The sequence below is a fragment of the Heterodontus francisci genome, chromosome 29, assembly GCF_036365525.1.
Source record: "Heterodontus francisci isolate sHetFra1 chromosome 29, sHetFra1.hap1, whole genome shotgun sequence".
Taxonomy (NCBI): Eukaryota; Metazoa; Chordata; class Chondrichthyes; order Heterodontiformes; family Heterodontidae; genus Heterodontus; species Heterodontus francisci.
This window is the reverse complement of record NC_090399.1, coordinates 1,555,603-1,581,836: the sequence shown is the minus strand read 5'-3', so window position 1 is coordinate 1,581,836 and position 26,234 is coordinate 1,555,603. Positions and strand designations below refer to the sequence as shown.

The window sequence follows — 26,234 nt, the reverse complement described above, 5'->3', positions numbered from 1 at the left end:
ATTCCCCTCACTCTTTTTCCTCACGTTTCTGTCTTTTTCTTTCTCTCTGCATTGGGAGCAGCGGATGGTATGGTGTGGTGTGTTGTGGCAGGTAATTGTCAGCTATCCCTTCCCATTCCCACTCGATCCCTCACTTGCTCCCTTCCTTTCATTGTGCCCCTGCTCCATCAGTCTCTCACTTCTTTTCCTATGTCAGCTTTTCTCCTTTGAACTGCCCATTCAATCCCTCTATGTTTCCCAGCACATTGCTTTGCTATTGCTAACCTTCCATCGACTTGTGTCCTCAAGGGCAGTTGGCAAGATGCCAGGGCATCCTTTTGCCACTTGCTATCTCTTTCCATCCATTCTTTCAGCCACTCTGCTTTCAAAATTCAATTTCTTTTTCATCAGTAAATCCAGTTGGAATGAGGAAAGAAACTGCCTTTCTGCCTTTCTCTCTTTTAATGTCCCCCCTTCTTAATTTCTCTCTTCCTTTCTCTCTGTCTCATAGGTACTAGAAACTAGACTCTGACAGGTCTAAGCCATCAGTAGTCACCGTTTTGAACTGTCAACATAACACAGGTGAAGTCATTAGCTGGCTTCAAAATTCACTTGTTTTAAATATTGAACTTGGTTTTGTAACTTCACACTCTTTACTTGGGAGCAGGGTGAAGTAACAGAAGGATTCAAAGGCTGACAGTATGTGACATCAGCACCCCATCCAATGGCTATGTCTATCCTTCTCCCAGCTGATAGAGGGTTAGTCCTGTCTACCGGGAGGCTTTTCTGGGTTCCCACAACTTATATGGAGCTCCAGGCACCCCATGACGGTCTGGAGCTGCGCTCACCTCACCCTGGGACTGCCTGGGCCTCCCATCTCCCCTCCCCGGGCCTGTGTGTAGCTCTTCTCTCCCTCCACAGGACTTATTGGAGCTCCCGTCTCCCTCCCCCGTGACTGTCTGGCGCTCCCGCCGCCCCTCCCCCGTGACTGTCTGGCGCTCCCGCCGCCCCTCCCCCGTGACTGTCTGGCGCTCCCGCCGCCCCTCCTCCGTGACTGTCTGGCGCTCCCGCCGCCCCTCCCCCGTGACTGTCTGGCGCTCCCGCCGCCCCTCCCCCGTGACTGTCTGGCGCTCCCGCCGCCCCTCCCCCGTGACTGTCTGGCGCTCCCGCCGCCCCTCCCCCGTGACTGTCTGGCGCTCCCGCCGCCCCTCCCCCGTGACTGTCTGGCGCTCCCGCCGCCCCTCCCCCGTGACTGTCTGGCGCTCCCGCCGCCCCTCCCCCGTGACTGTCTGGCGCTCCCGCCGCCCCTCCCCCGTGACTGTCTGGCGCTCCCGCCGCCCCTCCCCCGTGACTGTCTGGCGCTCCCGCCGCCCCTCCCCCGTGACTGTCTGGCGCTCCCGCCTCCCCTCCCCCGTGACTGTCTGGCGCTCCCGCCTCCCCTCCCCCGTGACTGTCTGGCGCTCCCGCCGCCCCTCCCCCGTGACTGTCTGGCGCTCCCGCCGCCCCTCCCCCGTGACTGTCTGGCGCTCCCGCCGCCCCTCCCCCGTGACTGTCTGGCGCTCCCGCCGCCCCTCCCCCGTGACTGTCTGGAACAATGTGAAAATACCAATACTGTTCGACTCTGAGTTGAAACTCAGCTGTCACCTTGCTCCAAAAATTGATGTAATATTGCATGGAGAAAGATGCACTTCTTCACCCCCCACCCCACTCCCCTCTCTACCTTTCCTCTCATTGTTTCCCTCTCTCGTTGTCTCTCTCTTTCTCTCTCTCTTGTTACCATACCCCACTCTCTCCACCTCTCCATTGCCCTCCCTCCTTCCTCCACTCTTTCTGCACTACGTTCTCACAGACTGACTCCAAGGGCTCTCCTTTTCTCCCTCTTTCTCTCTTTCAGTCTTTCTGCCTCCTCCCTCTATATCACTTTCTAAGTTTAGACAACAGCAAAATGTGAGGGAAGGTTTTGCAGGGCTCTGGGGAAAGAGCAGGGAGTACGATCAATTGGGAAAATCTAAGAGTTGATGCAGACAGAATGGGCTTAGTGTCCGCCTGCTGTGCTGTTATCATTCTGTGATTGGGGGAAAACAAAGGCAATGATTGGTGTATAATCAGAACACTTTCATTCTTTTTCTCCTTTACACTCACAATGTTAATTTTAGTTGATAAGTGTTTTGAAATTCAGCTTTTGTGAAACTGCTAGAAGATGGAAGAACCTGTTAATCATGCTCCGCACCGTTCCTCGGACGTTCAGGGTGCACAAGTTATATATCGTTCAGTCACAATTCTGCCACAAAGTGGAACTGCAAGCCTGGGCTTTTGGCAGAGGCTGAAATCTTGAAATTAAATCTTAATTTAAGACTTTGGAAAAAAAAGACATTTATTGGATGAATGTAATCATGTTGTTGTGAAATTTGTCATTGTTTTATCTTGATAAAACTTTTTCTTTGGACAGTAGAAATATGTCACTGAGGAAGCAGAATGTGATTGAAAAAATATGTCGGAAGCATTTTGAGAGGAATGTGGAAAGCTGGTGGCCAGTTTATCTAATCCGAGTTTACATTGGTGTTTCACTTTATTAGAGTGAATTTAAGAACTTCTAGTGGAAGAAGTTGGTAAAAAAGTTTGATTAGCAAGCCTGGGCATGCTCAGAGGCAGTCAAGTGGCTGAGATAGGAAGGACATGCAGACATCAAAATTTTAAGCTAAGTCTATTGAGTCAGTATTTTTCCTTTTTGAAGTTTCTAATTTTAGGCAGGGGATAGATTAAGGTGCTGATTTTTAGAAAAGGTGAGATGCCAATTAATTTGCTTAGTTAAGAACCTGGTAGTAGAATGCTGTTTTAAAGGCTTTAACACCAACGAGTGAGATTATTATCTCATGGCACTATTTTTCCCAACAGAAGTTCTGTCCACACCCCTGATTATTCAAGATCCAGCCCACATAGCCAACAATGTTCAACTCAGCTGCATTGTGAGACGCGGAAGGCCACTCAAACTCTTGTGGAGGAAAGGGAACGAGCAAATTCATAACAGTTCACAGTACACCTTGGCATCTGACAACAGCACGCTGTCTATTAGTAATGTAGCAAAGGCACACTGTGGCTTATATACATGCACAGTCATGAACGACGTCAGCTGGCGGAACATTTCACACGTTCTTATTGTCCAGGGTAGGTTGAAAACAATCCAGTAGCGCTGATGGTTTATAGAATGGAGGGTTTTGATCACCATGACTGAACATTCATTTTTGCAGCAATAATGGGAGTGTATCTATGTGCCAGTCATTTTGCCTGCGACTCACTGATGGCTTAAACATGTTCTGTGCGTCATGCTTGAGTCACATTTGCTGTTGCAATGGTCTGAGTTGTCGAGGCGCTGAGCAGGTTTGGAACCTCAGCAAGAAGACTGCAGTTGGAATTTGACTTTAGTTTTATGTTTTATTGTTATAACTATTGTCTGGATTCAGATAGTACAGCCATTTAAATACCTTAGATACAAAATACTGGCACTTCCTGGGATTTGAATATGTGACCATTCAATTTTAAGAAGGAGCTATTGCTCCAAAGTAATTCAGTCACATACACTGCTTATTCCTCTCTCTAACTATTAAAAACTATAACATTTCATTGAGGTCAGCAGAGTACAAAGAATTGAGATACAATCCTTTTAAATTGCTTTAACTATTACTGAATTTAAAAGAATAGGCCATCAAATCAGAATGAGACAGTAATACTTCATTTTTGACACACCAGCATCCTTTTCCCATTTCTCCCTCACACTGTTTAGACATGTGAGCAATATGTCCAATAGGGTCCCTTGGCCTCATGCAGCTGTCCCCTTGGAAAGTTCTGTCCCACCCATAAAATAAAGATGCATCCTGGTTTTATTCCACAATGCCTCTCTCGCTTGATATTGGCTAACAGCTACATGCCTCCTGAGTATTACCAGCTTGCCTTTTGCCGTACCCGCCCCATCTGGCTGGACTTGATGCCAAGACAGACCTTGGCCTCTCCCTCTCCCCTCAGGTAGCTTTTCCATGGCCCACCTGATCTTGTTCCATCCCTCTTCCTTGTTTAGAATGTCAGGGGAGGTGGTGGCATACTGGTATTGTCACTGGACTAGTCACCCAGAGACCCAGGTATTTCTCTGGGGACATGGGTTCGAATCCCACCACAGCAGAAGGTGGAATTTGAATTCAATTAATAAATCTGGAATTTAAAGCTCGTCTAATGATGAACATGAAACCATTGTCGATTGTTGTAAAAACCCATCTGGTTCACTAATGTCCTCACCTAGTCTGGCCTACATGTGACTCCAGATCCACAGCAATGTGGTTGACTCTTACATGCCCTCAATGCCTAGCAAGGCACTCAGTTCAAGGGCAATTAGGGATGGGCAATAAATGCTGGCCTGGCCTGCGATGCCCACATTCCATGAAAGAATTAAAAAAAAAAGGTTTTCAATTGCCCCCATGAAACCTAAACCGGAGCTTCCTCCTGCATTTCTTTCCTCAGTCTCTATGTTGATCATCTTCTCATCCTCAGTCATTTCAGTCTCCTCATCTCTCTTTGGTTTCTCTCATCTGAATTCTTTCCCCTTCTTTCCTGCATATAAACTCTCCTCTCTATATTTACAGCCACTCCAAATTAGATGAGTAGATTCCTGACTAAAGGCAGTCTATCAGATATCTGGAAGCAGTTTTGAGTCTTGTTTCTTTGTCAGTAAGATCCAGACCGTCATTCAGAAGCCTTTGTTTCTTACCCTCTTACCCACTGTCAAACTTCCTCCCAGGCTCCCCTTGCACAAGACCCGAACCCACGACACTCTACTTTCTCCTGCTATGCCCTCTCCGAGCTCATCTCATGCATAAAACCCACCTTCTGTGCCCTTAACCCCATTCCCACTAAACTGAGACTGGCCAACTTCAGTTCCTGTCCCCTGTGCTAGCTGTTAAAGTAAATGGAGTTCTCCCTTTTAAAACCATCATTCATCTCAATAGTCTTTCAATTCCTCTGTCTTTGCAAACTAGCACCCCATCTCCAATCTCCCCTTCCTTTCCAAAGTGTTTAATGTGCCCTTCTTTCCCATAACTGTAAATCTGAATCCCTCCAAGGATTCTGCCCTGCTAGATTAACTAAATGGTCCTAAACAGTCACAAATGACCTCCGATGTGACTGTGACCATGGTAAACTAATCCGTGACCTCCCTGCAGCCTTTGGCACTGTTGACCACACCATCGCTCCTCTCTTATAAAAGCAAAATACTGGAACCAGATGCTTGAAATCTGAAATAAAAACAAAGTGCTGGAATTACTCAGCAGGTCAGGCAGCGTCTGTGGAGAGAGAAACAGAGTTAATAAAAACAGCAAGTGCTGGAAATACTCAGCAGGTCAGGCAGCGTCTGTGGAGAGAGAAACAGAGTTAATAAAAACAGCAAGTGCTGGAAATACTCAGCAGGTCAGGCAGCGTCTGTGGAGAGAGAAACAGAGTTAATAAAAACAGCAAGTGCTGGAAATACTCAGCAGGTCAGGCAGTGTCTGTGGAGAGAGAAATAGAGTTAATAAAAACAGAGAGTGCTGGAAATACTCAGCAGGTCAGGCAGTGTCTGTGGAGAGAGAAACAGAGTTAATAAAAACAGAGAGTGCTGGAAATACTCAGCAGGTCAGGCAGTGTCTGTGGAGAGAGAAACAGTTAATAAAAACAGCAAGTGCTGGAAATACTCAGCAGGTCAGGCAGTGTCTGTGGAGAGAGAAATAGAGTTAATAAAAACAGAGAGTGCTGGAAATACTCAGCAGGTCAGGCAGTGTCTGTGGAGAGAGAAACAGAGTTAATAAAAACAGAGAGTGCTGGAAGTACTCAGCAGGTCAGGCAGCGTCTGTGGAGAGAGAAATAGAGTTAATAAAAACAGCAAGTGCTGGAAATACTCAGCAGGTCAGGCAGTGTCTGTGGAGAGAGAAACAGAGTTAATAAAAACAGAGAGTGCTGGAAGTACTCAGCAGGTCAGGCAGCGTCTGTGGAGAGAGAAATAGAGTTAATAAAAACAGCAAGTGCTGGAAATACTCAGCAGGTCAGGCAGTGTCTGTGGAGAAAGAAACAGAGTTAATAAAACCAGCAAGTGCTGGAAATACTCAGCAGGTCAGGCAGCGTCTGTGGAGAGAGAAACAGAGTTAATAAAAACAGAGAGTGCTGGGATCTTGCCCTCTCTGATTTCTCCTGTCACAACTCTACCTTTATCAGCGTGTTGCCTACCAGCTCATTTTTCTCAAATGAAAGCTGCTAAGAGATGAGATTTTCCCATTAGTGTAATTGAAAGCATTCCCACTGCATAGCTAATATTGTGGAAGGAAAATATGTAGCATGACAGAATTACACTCAGTATTGTCAAAACAATGCACCTGAAATTGTGTAAGTTGTCTTCTTTGGCCTCCTTGTCTCGAGAGACAATGGTTAAGTGCCTAGAGGTGGTCAGTAGTTTGTGAAGCATAGAACATAGAAAAATACAGCACAGAACAGGCCCTTCGGCCCACGATGTTGTGCCGATCCTTTGTCCTCTGTCAAGGACAATTTAATCTATACCCCATCATTCTCCTTTATCCATATACCTATCTAAAAGCCGTTTGAAAGTCCCTAAAGTTTCTGACTCAACAACTTCCCCAGGCAAGGCATTCCATGCCCCGACCACTCTCTGGGTAAAGAACCTTCCCCTGACATCCCCCTTATATCTCCCACCCTTCACCTTAAATTTATGACCCCTTGTAACGCTTTGCTCCACCCGGGGAAAAAGTTTCTGACTGTCTACCCTATCTATTCCCCTGATCATCTTATAAACCTCTATCATGTCACCCCTCATCCTTCTCCGTTCTAATGAGAAGAGGCCTAGAATGTTCAGCCTTTCCTCGTAAGACTTATTCTCCATTCCAGGCAACATCCTGGTAAATCTCCTCTGCACCCTCTCCAAGGCTTCCACATCCTTCCTAAAATGAGGCGACCAGAACTGCACACAGTACTCCAAATGAGGCCTTACCAAGGTCCTGTACAGCTGCATCATCACCTCACGGCTCTTAAATTCAATCCCTCTGCTAATGAACGCTAACACCCCATATGCCTTCTTCACAGCCCTATCCACCTGAGTTGCAACTTTCAACGATCTATGCACATAGACCCCAAGGTCTCTCTGCTCCTCCACATGCCCAAGAACCCTACCGTTAACCCAGTATTTTGCATTCGTGTTTGTCCTTCCAAAATGGACGACCTCACACTTTTCAGGGTTAAACTCCATCTGCCACTTTTCAGCCCAGCACTGCAACCTATCCAAGTCCCTTTGCAGACGACAATAGCCCTCCTCGGTATCCACAACTCCACCAACCTTTGTATCATCTGCAAATTTACTGACCCACCCTTCGACTTCCTCATCCAAGTCGTTAATAAAAATCACAAACAGGAGAGGACCCAGAACTGATCCCTGTGGCACGCCACTGGTAACTGGGCTCCAGGCTGAGTATTTACCATCTAAGACCACTCTCTGCCTTCTATCAGTTAGCCAATTCTTAATCCAAATGGCCACATTCCCCACTATCCCATGCCTCCTGACTTTCTCCATAAGTCTACCATGGGGGACCTTATCAAATGCCTTACTAAAATCCATGTACACCACATCCACTGGTTTACCCTCATCCACTTGCTTGGTCACCTGCTCAAAGAATTCAATCAGGCTTGTGAGGCAAGACCTACCCCTCACAAAACCGTGCTGACTGTCCCGAATCAAGCAGTGTCTTTCCAGATGCTCAGAAATCCTATCCCTCAGCACCTTTTCCATCAACTTGCCTACCACCGAAGTAAGACTAACTGGCCTGTAATTCCCAGGGTTGTTCCTATTCCCTTTCTTGAACAGGGGCACAACATTTGCCACCCTCCAATCACCTGGTACCACCCCCGTCAACAGAGAAGATGAAAAGATCATTGCCAGCGGCTCTGCAATTTCATCCCTTGCTTCCCATAACATCCTTGGATATACCCCGTCAGGCCCGGGAGACTTGTCTAACTTCAAGTTATTCAAAAAGCAGTGCCTGGAGTGGCTATAAAGACCAATTCGAGAGTGACAGACTCTTCCACAGGCGCTGCAGATAAAATTGGTTGTCGGGGCTGTTACACAGTTGGCTCTCTCCTTGCACTTCTGTCTCTTTTCCTTCCAACTGCTAAGTCTCTTCGACTCGCCACTGTTTAGCCCCACCTTTATGGCTGCCCGCCAGCTCTGGCGATCACTGGCAACTGACTCCCACGGCTTGTGATCAATGTCACAAGACTTCCTGTCGCGTTAGCAGACGCCTTTAAAGCGGAGACATGGACGGCTGCTGGGTCTGATACCAGTGGCGAGCTCACTGTACAGTGCGTCCTTGGGAATCCTGCCATCTTCCATGCGGTTCACACGGCCAAGCCATCTCAAGCGCCGCTGGCTCAGTATGGTGTATATGCTGGGGATGTTGGCCGCCTCGAGGACTTCTGCGTTGCTGATGTCATGTTTCAATGAGATCACTTCTCATATTTCTAAACTCCAGAGTGTCTTCTTTGGCCTCCTTGTCTCAAGAGACAATGGGTAAGCGCCTGGAGGTGGTCAGTGGTTTGTGGAGCAGCGCCTGGAGCGGGTATAAAACCACAATTCCACCTTCCAGCACCTGGTCCATAGCCTTGCGGGTGACAGCACTTCAGGTGCAGCCCCATTCTATTCAATCTCTACCCATAAGCAAGATTGGGAATGGTAACCTAGTGTTACTGGGCTCATATTCCAGAGGCCTGACTAGTGCTAGAGGGTCATGAGTTCAATCCCACCACAGAGGCTGGGAGAAAAAAATTAGAACATTACAGCGCAGTACAGGCCCTTCGGCCCTCGATGTTGCGCCGACCTGTGAAACCATCTGACCTACACTATTCCATTTTCATCCACATGTCTATCCAATGACCACTTAAATGCCCTTAAAGTTGGCGAGTCTACTACTGTTGCAGGCAGGGCGTTCCACGCCCCTACTACTCTCTGAGTAAAGAAACTACCTCTAACATCTGTCCTGTATCTATCACCCCTCAACTTAAAGCTATGTCCCCTCGTGTTTGCCATCACCATCTGAGGAAAAAGACTCTCACTGTCCACCCTATCTAACCCTCTGATTATCTTATATGTCTCTATTAAGTCACCTTTCCTCCTCCTTCTCTCCAACGAAAACAACCTCAAGTCCCTCAGCCTTTCCTCGTAAGATCTTCCCTCCATACCAGGCAACATCCTAGTAAATCTCCTCTGCACCCTTTCCATAGCTTCCACATCCTTCCTATAATGCGGTGACCAGAACTGCACGCAATACTCCAGGTGCGGTCTCACCAGAGTTTTGTACAGCTGCAGCATGACCTCGTGGCTCCGAAACTCGATCCCCCTACTAATAAAAGCTAACACACCATATGCCTTCTTAACAGCCCTATTAACCTGGCTAGCAACCTTCAGGGATTTATGCACCTGAATTTAAATTCAATTAAGTAAATTAATATGGAATAAAAAGCTCGTAACTATCAGATTTCTGGAAAGACACATCTGGTTCACTCATGTCCTTGAGGGAAGGAAATCTGCCATCTTACCCGGTCTGGCCGACAAGTGACTCCAGACCTTCAGCAGTGACTCCTAATTGCCCTCTGGTACGTAGCTCTACGTCACCACTACCTCTCGACTCCTTCCCTGTTGCTGAATTATCAGAATGCTTATCCGATATCCAGTACTGGATGAGCAGAAATTTCCTCCAATTACATATTAGGAAGACTGAAGCCATTGTTTTTGGTTATCACTCCAAACTCTGTTCCCTAGCTACCAAGTCCATTGCTCTCCTTGGGGACATTCTGATATTAGCATGGTCTATTTGCAACCTGAGTGTCATTTGACCCCGAGATGAATTTACGACCTCGTATTCATCCCCTCACTAAGACCGCCTAGTTCCACCTCCGTAACATCACCCGTCTTCGCCCCTTGTCTCAGCTCATCTGCAGCTGAAACCCTCATTCATGCCTTCATTACCTCTAGATCTGACTATTCCAATGCACTCCTGGCTGGTTTCCCACAATATGCCCTCTGTAACTTGAGGTCATCCAAAACTCTCCTGCCTATGTTTTAACTCACACCAAGTTGCGTTCCCCTATCATCCCTGTGCTTACTGACCTACATTGGCTCCCAGTCAAGCAAGGACTTCACTTAAAAATTCTCATTCTTGTTTTCAGACCCCTCCATGGCCTTGCACCTCCCATTTCTGTCATCCCCTCAAGCCCCATCACCCTCCGAGATATCTGCACTCTTCTAATTCTGGCTGCTTGAGAAGCCCTGACTTAAATCACAGCACCGTTGGTGGCCGTGCTGTCAGTTGTCTGGGCCCCAAGCTCCAGATTTTCCTGCCTCTCTCCCTCGTTTTCCTCCTTTAATACACTCCTGACAATTTTAAATTAATGACCCCTATTCATTGTATCAAAATTTATAGAATTTTAAAACCCCCCTCCTAATCTTTTTGTTCCAGTGGAAATATCTGTATCTGGAATCTTTCTCACACCCTGATGAATGTGTGCTTCTGGTCATCAAGTACCAACCCCACCAACAATCTGCTGCACTTCTCACAGTGGGCAGCTCCTTTCCAATGGTAGGCTGAGGAGGCAGGGGAAGTGTTTGAGAGTACTGATAAGTTTGTGATATGTGGATATTAAACAGTTTTGTTTTCCACCATATGTTGGAATTGAAGTAAATTTACTGCAGATCTCTTGTTTCAGAGGTTCAGTTTCTCCACAAACGCATTCTTATCGCCTCTGTCATTGCTATGGTCAGTACACTGATGTCCTTTGCTGCAATTTCCTTCATCATCTTCTTTGGCATAGAGAGATACAAGGGTACTGAATCCATTTTCTCTTTCTGTTATTACAAGTTTACACACTTTCATACATTTCTGTTTGAATCTTGATAAATTTCAATGTTGCAATGACACTACCTGGTTTAATTTCCAATTTGTTTGTATCCATAGCTCAGAAATACCAAATGCGGCTCACTGTTGCTTTTCTGTTCATTGAAATGAAGTGCTACATATGTTTACTGGTTTCTTCTATACTGTGTACCTTGGATTCAGGTAGGTGCACATCATGTCTATTCTAATGCATGCCTCTCCTCAGATGCTCTGGTTCCACTCCAAATATCAGTCAGGATTGCTGTTTTCACCTTTATGCACACTGGGGTATTGGTAGTGGCAACAGAACCCAGGTTCAGGGTCAGGTGTTCAAGTCAGGGGTCGGTAGTAGAGTCCAGGTCGGGCCAGGAGTAAAGTCCAGGCTTTGGGGTCAAGAGTCGTGAGCAGAGCCCAGGTCAGGGGTCGGGAGCGGAGCCCAGGCCTAGGATCAGGGTCATGAGTAGAACCAGGGTCAGGGATCAGGAGCAGAGTCCAGATCACGGGTTAGAAACATCGGAAATGTGTGCCACTGAAGGAGGCCATTTGGCCCATCATGTCTGTGCCAGCTGAAAAAGAGCTATGCAACTTAATCTCACTTTCCAGCTCTTAGTCCATAGCTCTGTAGGGTACAGCTGTTGAAGGGCATATCCAAGTGTTTGTTAAATGTGCTGAGGGTTTCTGCCTCTACCACCATTTCAGGCAGTAAATTTCAGACCCCCACCACCCTCTACATACCCAGAAATAGAGGGGCTAATAAGATGAGGAAATTAAGGTAATTGATATCAGCAGACAAAAAGTTCAGGAGAAACTTCGGGGGCTAAAATCTGACAAATCCCCAGGACCTGATGGACTACATCCCAATGCTCTGAAAGAGATTGCTGCAGAAATAGTAGATGTGCTGGCTATGATTTTCCAAAATTCCCTAGATTCTGGAATGTTCCCTGTGGATTGGAAGTTTGCAAACATAACACTGCTATTCAAGAAAAGGAGAGAGAAAACAGGAAGTTACAGGCCAGTTAACCTGACATCAGTATTTGGGAAAGTGCAGGAAACTATTATTAAGGAAGTCTTAACAATGCTCTTAGAAAATATGAACATACAAACTCGGAGCAGGGTTAGGCTATTCAGCCCCTCGAGCCTGCTCTGCTTTTCTGTAAAATCATGGTTGATCTGTTTATGAACACAGCTCCACTTTCCTGCCAAACCCAATACCTTTGACTCCCTTGTTTGTCAAGAATCTGTCTAGCTCTGCCTTAAAAACATTCAACGACTCTGCCTCTACTGCTGCCCGGGAAAGAGAGTTCCACAGACTCACAACCCTCAATGAAAAAAAAATTCCCCTCATCTCTATCTTAAATGGGAGACCCCTTATTTTTAAACTGTGCCCCCTAGTTTTAGTCTCTGCCCTAAGGGGAAACATCCTTTCAACATCACCCTGTCAAGTCCCCTTAGGATCTTATATGTATGGGCGGCGCAGTGGTTAGCACCACAGCCTCACAGCTCCAGGGACCCGGGTTCGATTCTGGGTCCTGCCTGTGCGGAGTTTGCAAGTTCTCCCTGTCTCTGCGTGGGTTTTCACCGGGTGCTCCGGTTTCCTCCCACATCCAAAGACTTGCAGGTTGGTAGGTAAATTGGCCGTTGTAAATTGCCCCTAGTGTAGGTAGGTGGTAGAGAATGTGGGATTACTGTAGGGTTAGTATAAATGGGTGGTTGTTGGTCAGCACAGACTCGGTGGGCCGAAGGGCCTGTTTCAGTGCTGTATCTCTAAATTAAAAACAATTTAAATAAAAATGTTTCAATAAGATCACCTCTCATCCTTCAAAACTGCAATGAATACAAATCCAACCTGTCCAACCTTTACTCATAAGATAACCCTCTCATCCCAGGAATCAGTCGGATGAACCTTCCAATGCAATTTTTTTTTTTTTCCTTCTTATATCCTTTCTTAAGTAAGGAGACCAAAACTGTACATAGTACTCTCGATGTGATCTCATCAAAAGCCCTATACAACTTTAGCAAAACATATCTACATTTATATTCCATTCCCCTCTCAATATACGACAACATTGCATTGTATTTATTAAGCACTTGCTGTGCCTGCATACTAACTTTTTGTGTTTTGTTTTCCAGGACACCCAGATCCCACTGCATCTCAGAGTTCTGCAATCTCTCTCTTTTTGAATAATATTCTTCCGGCCAAAGTGGACAAGTTCACACTTTCCCACATTATACTCCATCTGTCAAATCTTTGTCCACTCACTTAACCTATCCATATCCCTTTGCAGACTTCTTATGTTCTCTTCACAACTTACTCTCCTACATATCTTTGTGTCATCAGCAAATGTAGCAACCGTACATTCTGTCCCTTCATCCAATCATTAATATAGATTGTAAAAAGTTGAGGCCCCAGTACTGATCCCTGTGGCACTCCACTTGTTACAGCTTGCCAATCCGAAAATGACTCATTTATGCCTACTCTCTGTTTCCTGTTGGCTAACCAATCTTCTGAACATGCCAATATGTTACCCGCCTAGCATGGGCTCTTATTTGCTTTGTAATCTTTGGCACCTTGTCAAATTCTTCCACTTGGAAATCCAAGTACACCACATGTACAGGTTCCCTTTTATCCATGTGCTTGTTACTTCCTCAAAAAACTCAAATAAATTAGTTAAACATGATTTCCCTTTCACAAAACCATGTTGACTCTGCCTGATTGCATTGAGATTTTCTAAATGACCTGCTATAACCTCCTTAATAATAGGTTCCATCATTTTCCCTCGGACAGATGTTTAGCTAACTGGCTTGTAGCTTTTTTGCTTTCTGCCTTCCTCCTTTCTTGAATAGCAGAGTTACATTTGCTGTCTTCTAATCTGATGGGATCTTTCCAGAATCTAGGAAATTTGGAAAATTAAAACCAATGCTATCTCAAAAGCCACTTCATTTAAGACCCTAGAATGAAGTCCAACAGGACATGGGGACTTGTCAGCTTTTAGTTCTCATACAGTCATACAGCACAGAAACAGCCCCTTCGGCCCATCGTCTCTGTGCCGGCTATCAAGTTTATCTATTCTAATCCCATTTTCCAGCACTTGGCCCGTAGCCTTGTATGCTATGGCGTTTCAAGAGCTCATCGAAATACTTCTTAAATGTTGTGAGGGTTCCTGCCTCTACCACCTCTTCAGGTAGTGTGTACCAGACTCCAATCACCCTCTGGGTGAAATTTGTTTTCCTATAAACTACTTCCACAAGTGACTTCCTACCTTTACTATTTCTTATCTCTACCCAAACTGATTCTACATCTTGATTTTTAGAACTAAGGTCACCTCTCTCTACAGTACTAATGTCATCCTTAATTAACAAAGCTATCCCTCCACCATTTCCTAGCTTCCTGTCCTTCCGAAATCTCATATACCCTTGAACCTTCAGGTCCCTGCTTTTATCATCTTGTGGCCATTTCTCTGTAATGGTTATCAGATCATACATATTGATTTCTATATGAGCTATCAATTCACTAGCTTTCTTACGAATGCTATATGCAATCAAATACAGAACTTTTAATTCTGTCTTTGTACTATTTACGCAACCTCTAGTCTTACCTGCTTGCACACTCTTAATTTTGTACATATTGTCCCTTCCTGTCACGCTCTGATGATTATTTCCCTTATTGCTACTTTGTTCTTTTGCCTTGTCCTCTAACTCTGATTTATCACATCTTCTCTCACTTGATCCCTCGCACCCCCTGTTTAGTTTAAAGCCCTCTCTACTGCCCTAGTTATACGACTTGCCAGGACACTGGTCACAGCACAGTTCAGGTGAAGACCGTCCCAACGGTGCAGATTTCACTTTCCCCTGTACAAGTGCCAGTACCCCATGAATTGAAACCCATTTCTTCCATACCAATCTTTGAGCCACGCATTCAACTCTCTGATCTCAATTACCCTACTCCAATTTGCTCGTGGCTCCGGTATTAATCCAGAGGTTATTACCTTTGAAATTCTGCTTTTTAATTTAGCCCCTAGTTGCTCATACTCTCTATGCAGAGCCTCTTTCCTAGTCCTATCTGTGTCATTTGTACCTACATGGAACACGACAGCTGGATCCTCCCCCTCCCACTGCAGGTTCCTCTACAGCCCTGGCCAGATGTCCTGAACCCCGGCACCGGGCAGGCAACACAGCCTTCTGGACTTTCTCTCCTGGCTGCAGAGAACTGTGTCAATCCCCCTAACTATACTGTCCCCTACTACCACGATTTACTCCCCCCTCTTGAATAGCTTCCTGTGCCATGGTCAGTTTGCTCATCCATCCTGCAGCCCTCGCTCTCATCCATAGAAGCTGAAAGAACCTCAAAACTGTTGGGCAATTGCAAGGGCTGAGCCTCATCCACTTTTGCCTTCTCGATCCTCTTACCTGCATTCCTCGCAGCCACATCCTCCTGTCCCTGACCAAATCAGAAGACCCTATTCTCTGTGGTGTGACTGCCTTCTGGAACAAAATGTCCAACCAATTTTCCCCCTCCCTGATGCATCGCAGTGTCTGTAGCTCGGCCTCCAGCTCACTGACTCTGAGCTGAAGCTCCTCAAGCTGCAGACATGGCTGCTGTGAATCACACTGATGTCCATAAGCTCCCACATACTGCAACCGCAATACATCACCTTCCCATGTGATAGTATAATCAGGCAAAGCCAACATGGTTTTATGAAAGAGAAATCGTGTTTGACAAATGTATAAGAGTTTTTTGAGGATGTAACTAGTAGGGTAGGTAAAGGGGAATCAGTAGATGTAGTACACTTGGATTTCCAAAAGGTATTTGAGAAGGTGCCACACAAAAGGTTAAAGCACAAAGTAAGAGCTCATGGAGTTGGGGTTAATATATTAGAATGGATAGAGGACTGGGTAACAGACAGGAAGCAAAGAATTGGGATAAATGGGGCATTTTCAAGATGGCAGACTAACTAGTGGAGTGCCGCAAGGATCAGTGCTGGGGCCTCAGCTATTAACAATCTATTTTAATAACTTAGACAAAGAGACAGAGAGTAATGTATTTAAGTTTTCTGATGAGACAAAGCTAGGTGGGAAAGCAAGCTACGAGGATGACACAAAGAGGCTGCAAAGAGATATCAACAGGTTACGTGAGTGGGCAACAAGGTGGCAGATGGAGTATAAAGTGGGGCAGTGTGTGATTATTTACTTTGGTGGTAAGAATAGAAGAGAAGAATATTTTTTAAAAGGCATGAAACTTGTACACATTGATGTTCAGTGGGACTTGGGTGCACTCGTCCAAGGAACGCAAAAAGGTTAGCATGCAGGTACAGCAAGCAATTAGGAAGGCTAATGGCATGTAAGCCTTTATTGCAAGGGTATTGGACTACAAGAATAAAGAAGTTTTGCTACAATTGTACAGGCATTTGGTGAGACCACACCTAGAATACTGTGTGCAGTTTTAGTTTTCATATCTAAGGAAGGATATACTTGTATTGGAGGCAGTACAGCGAAGGTTCACTAGATTGGTCCCTGGAATGAGGGCGTTGTCCTATGATGAGAGGCTGAGTAAATTGGGTCTGTATTCTCTGGAATTTCGAAGAATGAGAGGTGATCTCAATGAAACATACAAGATTCTGAAGGTGTTTAATAGGCTAGACACTGAGAAATTGTATCCACTGCCTGGGGCATCTAGAACACGGGGGCACCATCTCAGGATAAGTGGCCGATCATTTAGGACTTATATGAGGATAAACTTCTTCACTCAAAGGTTTGTGAATCTTTGGAATTCTCCACCCGAAAGTGTTGTGGATGCTGTACTTAAGGCTGGGATAGACAGATTTTTGCGCTCTCAGGGAATCAAGGGATATGAGGAATGGGTGAGAAAGTGGAGTTGAGGCAGGAGATCAGTCATGATCGTATTGAATGGTGAAGCAGGCTTGAGGGGCCGAATGGTTTACTCCTGGTCTTATTATGTTCTTAAAAGATTTCTCCTCAACTCCCCTCTAATCATAGAAATCATTGAGTCAAAGAAAGTTTATGGCACAGAAAGAGGCCACTTGGCCCATTGTAATCTTTCCATCAATTACTTTAAATGTCTGACCCCTTATTATTGGCCTCTTTGCTAACGGATATAGGGCCTTCCTATTCATTCTGTCTAGGCTTCTCATAATTTTATACACCTCAATTAAATCTCCCCTCAGCCTCCTCTGTTCCAAGGAAAACAGCCCTAACCTGTCCAATCTTTTCTCATAGTTAAAATTCTCCATTCCTGGCAACATCCTCATAAATCTCCTCTATACCTTCTCGAGTGCAATCACATCCTTCCTGTAATGCAGTGACTGGAACTGGACACAGTACTTTAGCTGTGGCCTAACTAGTGTTTTATACAGTTCTAGCATAACCTCCTTGCTCTTGTACTCCATGCCACAGCCAATAAAGGAAAGCATGCTATATGCCTACTTGACCACCTTATCTACCTGTCCTGCTACCTTCAGGAATCTGCAGACATACACTTCAGGGACCCTCTGTTCCTCTACACTGCTCCGTATCCAAACACTTATTTCTTTACTTCCTTCTTTATCCACTTTTATTGCCCATCCATAATTGTCGCCGCCTTGAAACGTTGCAGTCCTTGCAGTGTAGGTACATCCTCAGTGCTGTTAGGAAGGGAGTTCCAGGATTTTGACCCAGCAACGGTGAAGGAATGGCGATATAGTTCCAAGTCAGGATGGTGTGTGTGGCTTGGAGGGGAACTTGCAGGTGGTGGTGTTCCCATGCACCTGCTGCTCCTGTACTTCTAGATGGTAGAGGTTGCAGGTTTGGAAGGTGCTGTCGAAGGAGCCTTGGTGCGTTGCTGCAGTGCATCTTGTAGATGGTGCACACTGCTGCCACTGTACGTCAGTCGTGGAGGGAGTGAATGTTCAAGGTGTTGAATGGGGTCCCAATCAAGCGGGCTGCTCTGTCCTGGATGGTGTCGAGCTTCTTGTGTTGTTGGAGCCGCACCCATCCAGGCAAGTGGAGAGTCTTCCATCACACTTCTGACTTGTGCCTTGCAGATGGTGGACAGGCATTGGGGAGACAGGAGGTGGGTTACTCCTCATAGGATTCCCAGCTTCTGGCCTGCTCTTGTAGCCACAGTATTTATGTGGCTGGTTCAGTTACGTTTCTTTTCAATGGTAACCCCCAGGATGTTGATAGTGGGGGATTCAGCGATGGTAATGCCATTGAATGTCAAGGGGAGATGGTTAGATTCTCTATTGTTGGAAATAGTCATTGCCTGGCACTTGTGTGGCTTGTGTATTGTGTATTCCCTTGCCTTGTTTGCCCTCTCCAACTGCATTACCTCACACTTAGAGGAGGCCATTCTGCCAGTCATTTCTGTGCCAGCTCTCTGCAAGAGCAGTTCAGTCAGTCCCACTTCCCTGCTTTTTCCCATATCCCTGCAATTTTTTTCTGTTTTGAAAGCTTCCACCACACTCTCAGGCAGTGCATTCCAGATCCTCACCACTTGCTGCATAAAATGTTTTTCCTCGCGACCTTTTCCCATTCACCTTAAATTGGTGTCCTCAGGTTTTCAACCTTTCTGCCAATGGAAACAGTTTCTCCCCAGCTACTCCGTTCAGACCCTTCATGATTTTGAATTCCTCCATCAAATCTCCTCTCAGCCTTCTCTTCTCGAAGGAGAACAGTCCCAACTTCTCCAGTCTATCCATGTAACTGAAGTGCCTCATCCATTCTCTTGATTGAATTCCTTATGTCGCTTTTCTGCCCACCTGATCTGTCCGTTGATATCTTCCTGCAGTCTACAGCTTTCTTCCTGACTATCAACCACACGGCCAATTGTCATATCATCTGCAAACTTCTGAATCATGTCCCCTCGTTGAAGTCTAAATCATTGATATGTACCTTGAACAGCAAGAGACCCTGTACTGAGCCCTGTGGAACCTCACTGCAAACAGCCACAAAAACACCCATCAACCATTGCCTTTTGTTTTCTGTCTTTGAGCCAATTTTGGATCCAACTTTCCACTTGCCTTTGATCCCATGAGCTTTTAAATGTCTGATCAATCTGCCAGTCTGGGAGTTTGTCAAAAGCCTTCCTAAAATTCATATAGTTTACATAAAGCACACAATTCTCAATGAACCTCCTCGTTAGCTCCTCAAAAAATTCAGTCAAGTTAGTCAGATACCACCTTCCCTGAATAATTCCATGCTGACTGTCTTTGATTAATCTGTGCCTTTCTAAATGATTTATACCGTCCCTCAGAATGTTTTCCAATAATTTGCCCTCTTCTGAGGTTAGGCTGACTGTCCTATAATTACTTAGTCTATCCCTTTTTTTCCCTTTTTAAACAATGGTACAATGTTAGCATTCTTCCAATCCTCCTGCACCATGCCTGGAGCAAGAGAGAATTGGAAAATGATGGTCAGAGCCTCCGCTGTTTCCTCCATAAGTTCTCTTAACAGCCTGGGATACATTCCTACGGATACTCCTCAGATACTGAAGCAGCCCCTGTCCATATGCAGCAAGACCTGGTCAGCATCCAGGCTTGGGCTGATAAGTGGCAAGTAACATTCGTGCCACATATTTGTCAGATAATGACCATCTCAAACGAGAGAGAATCTAACCATCTCCCCTTGATTTTCAATGGCATTACCATCACTGAATCCCCCACTATCAACATCCTAGAGGTTACCATTGACCAGAAACTGATGAAGATGATTGATGAAGGAAGGGCAGTGGATGTTGTCTATATGGACTTTAGTAAAGCCTTTGACAAGGTCCCTCATGGCAGACTGGTACAAAAGGTGAAGTCACACGGGATCAGAGGTGAGCTGGCAAGATGGATACAGAACTGGCTTGGTCGTAGAAGTCAGAGGGTAGTAGTGGAAGGGTGCTTTTCTGAATGGAGGTCTGTGACTCGTGGTGTTCCGCAGTGATCAGTGCTGGGACCTTTGCTGTTTGTATTATATATAAATGATTTGGAGGAAAATGTAACTGGTCTGATTAGTAAGTTTGCGGACGACACAAAGGTTGGTGGAGTTGCGGATAGTGAAGAGGATTGTCAGAGGATACAGCAGGATATAGATCGGTTGGAGACTTGGGCGCAGAAATGGCAGATGGAGTTTAATCCAGACAAATGTGAGGTAATGCATTTTGAAAGATCTAATACAGGTGGGAAGTATACAGTAAATGGCAGAACCCTTAGGAGTATTGACAGGCAGAGAGATCTGGGCGTACAGGTCCACAGGTCACTGAAAGTGGCAACGCAGGTGGATAAGGTAGTCAAGAAGGCATACGGCATGCTTGCCTTCATCGGTTGGGGCAAAGAGTATAAAAATTGGCAAGTCATGCTGCAGCTGTACAGAACTTTAGTTAGGCCACACTGGAATATTGCGTGCAATTCTGGTTGCCACACTACCAGAAGGACGTGGAGGCTTTGGAGAGGGTACAGAAGAGGTTTACCAGGATGTTGCCTGGTCTGGAGGTCATTAGCTATGAGGAGAGGTTGGAGAAACTCGGATTGTTTTCACTGGAACGACGGAGGTGGAGGGGCAACATGATAGAGGTTTACAAAGTTATGAGTGGCATGGACAGAGTGGATAGTCAGAGGCTTTTTTCCAGGGTAGAAGAGTCAGCTCCTGGGGGACATAGGTTTAAGGTGTGAGGGGCAAAGTTTAGAGGGGATGTTTTTTACACAGAAGGTGGTGAGTGCCTGGAACTTGCTGCCGGGGGAGGTGGTGGAAGCAGGTACCATAGAGACGTTTAAGAGGCATCTTGACAAATACATGAATAGGATGGGAATATAGAGGGATACAGTCCCCGGAAGTGCAGAAGGTTTTAGTTTAGACAGGCATCATGATCTGCGCAGGCTTGGAGGGCCGAATGACCTGTTCCTGTGCTGTACTGTTCTTTGTTCTTTGAAACTGAGCTGGACCAGCCACAGAAATACAGCGGCTACAAGAGCAGTTAAAGGCTGGGAATTCTGCAGTAAGTAACTCACCTCCTGACTCCCCAAAACCTGTCCACCATCTACATGGCACAAGTCAGGAGTGTGATGGAATACTCTCCACTTGCCTGGATGGGTGCAGCTCCAACAACACTCACGAAGCTCGACACCATCCAGGACAAAGCAGTCCGCTTGATTGGCACCTCATTCGCCACCTTCAACGTTCACTCCCTCCACCATCAACGCTTAGTGGCAGCAGTGTGTACCATCTACAAGATGTACTGCAACAACTCACCAAGGCTCCTTCGACAGCACCTTCCAAACCCACTACCTCTACCACCTAGAAGGACAAGGGCAGCAGTCACATGGGAACATCATCACTGACAAGTTCACCTCCAATCCACACACAACCCTAACTTGGAACTATATCACCGTTCTTTCACTGTTGCTGGGTCAAAATCCTGGAACTCCCTTCCTAACAGCACTGGTGGTGTACCTACCCCACATGGACTGCAGTGGTTCAAGAAGGCAGCTCACCACCACCTTCTCAAGGGCAAGCAGGGATGGACAATAAATGCTGGCCTAGCCAGCAGCGTCCACAACCCACAAACATATAAATAAAATAAAAGTCAGAGGTGAGGAGCAGAGTCCAGGCTTGGGGCCAGGAGTGAAGTCCAAGTCAAGGTTCAGGAGCAGACACCATGTCCCTGGAACCCTTTGTCACTGGAGATTGGGGCTGGTCCTGGGCAGATCTCCAATGAAATATATGGAATTAATCAGTCAGGAGCACTGTTGATCTCACCAGCCTGGACCTGACTTAGTGGCAAGTTCAATATTTGCTGAATGTTTTTTATTCGTTCATGGGATGTGGGTGTTGCTAGCAAGGTCAGCATTTATTGTCCATCCCCAATTGCCCTTGAGAAGATGGTGGTGAGCTGCCTTCTTGAACCGCTGCAGTCCATGTTGGGTATGTACACCCACAGTGCTAATAGGAAGAGAGTTCCAGGATTTTGACCCAGCGACAGTGAAGGAAGGTGATATAGTTCCAAGTCAGGATGGGGTGTGACTTGGAGGGGAACAAAGAACAAGGAACAGTACAGCACAGGAACAGGCCATTCGGCCCTCCAAGCCTGCGCCGATCTTGATGCCTGCCTAAACTAACACCTTCTGCACCTCCGGGGCCCGTATCCCTCTATTCCCATCCTATTCCTATTCATGGAACTTGCAGGTGGTGATGTTCCCATGCAACTGCTGCCCTTATCCTTCTAGTTGGTAGAGGAGGCAGGTTTGGAAGGTGCTGTCTAAGGAGCCTTGGTGCATTGCTGCAGTGCATCTTGTAGATGGTACACACTGCTGCCACTGTGCGTCGGTGGTGGAGGGAGTGAATGTTGAAGGTGGTGGATGGGGTGCCAATCAAGCGGGCTGCTTTGTCCTAGATGGTGTTGAGTTTCTTGAGTGTTGTTGGAGCTGCACCCATCCAGGCAAGTGGAGAGTATTCCATCACACTCCTGACTTGTGCCTCGTAGATGGTGGACATGCTTTGGGGAGTCAGGAGGTGAGTTATTCGCCGCCGGATTCCTAGCCTCTGACTTGCTCTTCCAGCCACGGTATTTATGTGGCTCATCCAGTTCTGTTTCTGGTCAGTGGTAACACCCAGGGTATTGATGGTTGGGGGACTCAGGAATGGTACTGCCAATGGTGTTTGCCTGGCACTTGTGTGGCGTGAATGTTACTTGCCACTTATCAGCCCAAACCTGAATGCTGTCAGGTCTTGCTGCATTTCTACACGGACTGCTTCAGTATCTGAAGGAGTCACAAACGGTGCTGAACATTGTGCAATCATCTGCGAACATCCCCACTTCTGACCTTATGATTGAAGGAAGGTCATTGATGAAGCAGCTGAAGATGGTTTGATCTCGGCCACTACCCTGAGGAACTCCTGCAGCAATGTCTTGGGGTTGAGAAGATTGACCTCCAACAGCCACAACTTGTATTTTTTTTATTTGTTCATGGGATCTGGCGTTGCTGGTTAGGAAAGCATTTATTATCAGTCCCTAATAGCGCCTTTATCATAAAATGCACGCAGGCGCTTCCCTGGAGCATTATAAAACAAAATATGACATTGAGCCATAACAGGAGATATGAGGTCAGCGGACCAAAAACCTGGCCAGAGAGATGGGATTCATGGAGTTTCTTCAAGGAGGAAAGCGAGGTGAGGGGTGCAGGAAGGGAATGCCAGAGCTTGGGGCCTCGGCAGCTGAAAGCACCAATGGTGGAGCGATTAAATTCAGGAATGCACAAGAGGCCAGAATTAAAGGAGCGCAGATATCTGGGAGGGTGTGGGGCTTGTGGAGATTACAGAGATAGAGAAGGGCAAGACCATGGAGGGATTTGAAAATAAGGATGAAAAATTTTAAATCAAGACGCTGCTTGACCAGGAGTCAATACAGGTCGGCGGGCACAGGGGTGATAGGGGCACAGAACTTGGTACGAGTTCAGAAGCAGGCAGCAGAGTTTTGGATGACTTCAAGTTTACAGAGGGTAGAATGTGGGAGACCAGCCGGTTGGAATAATCAAGTCGAGCCGGAATGAAGTCATGAATGAAGGTTTCAGCAACACGTGAGCTGAGACTGGGGCAAAGTTGGCTGACATTATGAAAGGAGAAATAGGCAGGCTTAGTGATAGCATGAATATGAGGCCAGAAGCTCACCTCAGGATGACACCAAGGTTGCGAACAGACTGGCTTAGTCTTAGAATGTTGCCAGGAAGAGGGATGGAGTCGGAAGTTAAAAGAGAGCATGGGGCTCGAGGCCCTCACTTACCTGAAGACAGGAGTGACTGGCGGACCTGGGCGGAAGCTGATCCCGAGTGGGAGCTGTAATAGAGAGCACGGGGCTCGAGGCCCTCACTTACCTGAAGACAGGAGTGACTGGCGGACCTGGGCGGAAGCTGATCCCGAGTGGGAGCTGTAATAGAGAGCATGGGGCTCGAGGCCCTCACTTACCTGAAGACAGGAGTGACTGGCGGACCTGGGCGGAAGCTGATCCCGAGTGGGAGCTGTAATAGAGAGCACGGGGCTCGAGGCCCTCACTTACCTGAAGACAGGAGTGACTGGCGGACCTAGGCGGAAGCTGATCCCGAGTGGGAGCTGTAATAGAGAGCACGGGGCTCGAGGCCCTCACTTACCTGAAGACAGGAGTGGCGGTGGCTGGCGGACCTGCTCTTTCTCTTGGTGCGCGCTGAGACTAGAAATAAAACTCAGTAACATCACAGGAAATCTGCAAGGTGATTGGTTGGGTGAGTAGCAGCTGTTCGTGCATTTAAATAGCTTAAAAAAAGGGGAAAGTTTTTTGTTGAGAAAAACCTCTGGTGATAAGGTGCGTACTACTTGTGTTTTTTTTTAATTCAGTGTAACTTATGAAGGGCTTTAGATTGTAGTGGGTAGAACAAGGCCCCTAGTGGAATTAGTATTTTTTAATTCAGGGAGTAACTAATTATTCTAAGGGTAAGTCATGGCAGGAGAGCTCAGCCCCATGATATGCTCCATCTGCATTATGTGGGAAATCAGGGACGCTTCCAGTGTGCAGGAAGTGTATCCATCTACAGCTACTGGCTACCCACATTAGAGAGCAGGAGCTGTAGGTGGAGTCACTGTGGAGTATCCGCGTTGCTGAGCACATCGTGGAAAGCACATTTAGTGAGGTGGTCACACCACAGGTAATGGCTGCACAGGCAGAAAAGGGATGGGTGACCACCAGGCGGAGTAGTAGGCGCAGGCAGGTAGTGCAGGAGTCCCCTGTGGCCATCCCCCTCTCAAACAGATATACCGCTTTGGATACTGTTGGGGGCGGGGTGGGGGGGGGGATGGTTGGGGTGGTTGTGACTTCCCAGAGGAAAGCAGCAACAGTCAAGTTCATGACACCACTGAGGGCTCTGCTGCACAGCAGGGGAGGAAAAGGGATGGAAGAGCTATAGTGACAGGGGATTCTGTCGTAAGGGGTGCAGATAGGCGTTTCTGTGGCCACAAACGAGATTCCAGGATGGTATGTTGCCTCCCTGGTGCTAGGGTCAAGGATGTCACGGAGTGGCAGCGGGACATTCTGAAGGGGGAGGGTGAGCAGTCAGAGGTCGTGGTCTATATTGGTACCAACAACATAGGGAGAAAGAGGGATGAGGTCCTGCAACAAGAATTAGGGAGCTAGGTATCAAATTAAAAAGCAGGACCCCAAAGATTGTAATCTCTGGATTACTCCCGGCGCCACGTGCGAGTGCGTATAGGAATGGGAGGATAGAGCAGATGAATTCGTGGCTGAAGAGATGGTGCAGGAGGGAGGGCTTTTGGTTCCTGGATCACTGGGTCTGTTTGTGGCAAAGGTGGGACCTGTACAAGTTGGATGGGTTACACCTGAACTGGAATAAGACCAACATCCTTGCTGGGAGGTTTGCTAGTTCTGTTGGGGTGGGGCGGGGTATCAACTAATTTGGCAGGGGGATGGGGTACAGAGTGGAGGTACAGTAGGGGGTGAGGCACAGCTAAATATAGAAGAGAAACTGAGTCAATCTGGAAGGCAGAGCAAATATAGACCTGTAAAAACACAAATGAAAAATGCAAGGCTCGATTGCATTTACTTGAATGCAAGGAGTCTGACGAGTAAGGCAGATGAATTGAGGTCATTGATTAGCGCATGGGATTATGATATTATTGCTGTCGTAGAGACATGGCTGAGGGAGGGGCAGGACTGGCAACTCAATATTTCAAGGAACTCAGTGATGCCATTGATTCTCTAGCCAGTGGAAAGGCCCCTGGAAAGGACGGCATTACCCCTGAAATAATCAAGAATGCCAAGCCTGCTATACTGTCAGCACTCCATGAACTGCTTTGTCTATGCTGGGATGAGGGAGCAGTACCACAGGACATGCGCGATGCCAATATCATCACCCTCTATAAGAACAAGGGTGACCGCAGTGACTGCAACAATTACCATGGAATCTCCCTGCTCAGCATAGTGAGAAAGTCTTTGCTCGAGTCGTTTTAAATAGACTCCAGAAGCTGACTGAGCGTGTCTACCCTGAGGCACAGTGCGGCTTTCGAGCAGAGAGATCCACCATTGACATGCTGTTCTCCCTTCGCCAGCTACAGGAGAAATGCCGCGAACAACAAATGCCGCAAACAACAGATGCCCCTCTACATTGCTTTCATAGATCTCACCAAAGGCTTTGACCTCGTCAGCAGACGTGGTCTCCTCAGACTACTAGCAAAGATTGGATGCCCACCAAAGCTACTAAGTATAATCACCTCATTCCATGACAATATGAAAGGCACAATTCAGCATAGCGACGTCTCATCAGACCCCTTTCCTATCCTGAGTGGCGTGAA

At 46.7% G+C, this 26,234-nt stretch overlaps 1 protein-coding gene across 1 annotated transcript in view; it reads left to right on the top strand.

The window, feature by feature from the left end:
• Nucleotides 1-26,234, top strand: part of LOC137345903 (uncharacterized) — a 270,894-nt gene that overhangs the window by 83,782 nt on the left and 160,878 nt on the right. Inside the window, exons 3-5 of the mRNA XM_068009144.1 lie at nt 2,875-3,144; nt 10,759-10,875; nt 11,007-11,108. Of these exons, the coding sequence (XP_067865245.1) occupies nt 2,875-3,144; nt 10,759-10,875; nt 11,007-11,108 (489 nt within the window). The remainder of the gene's footprint in view (nt 1-2,874; nt 3,145-10,758; nt 10,876-11,006; nt 11,109-26,234) is intronic.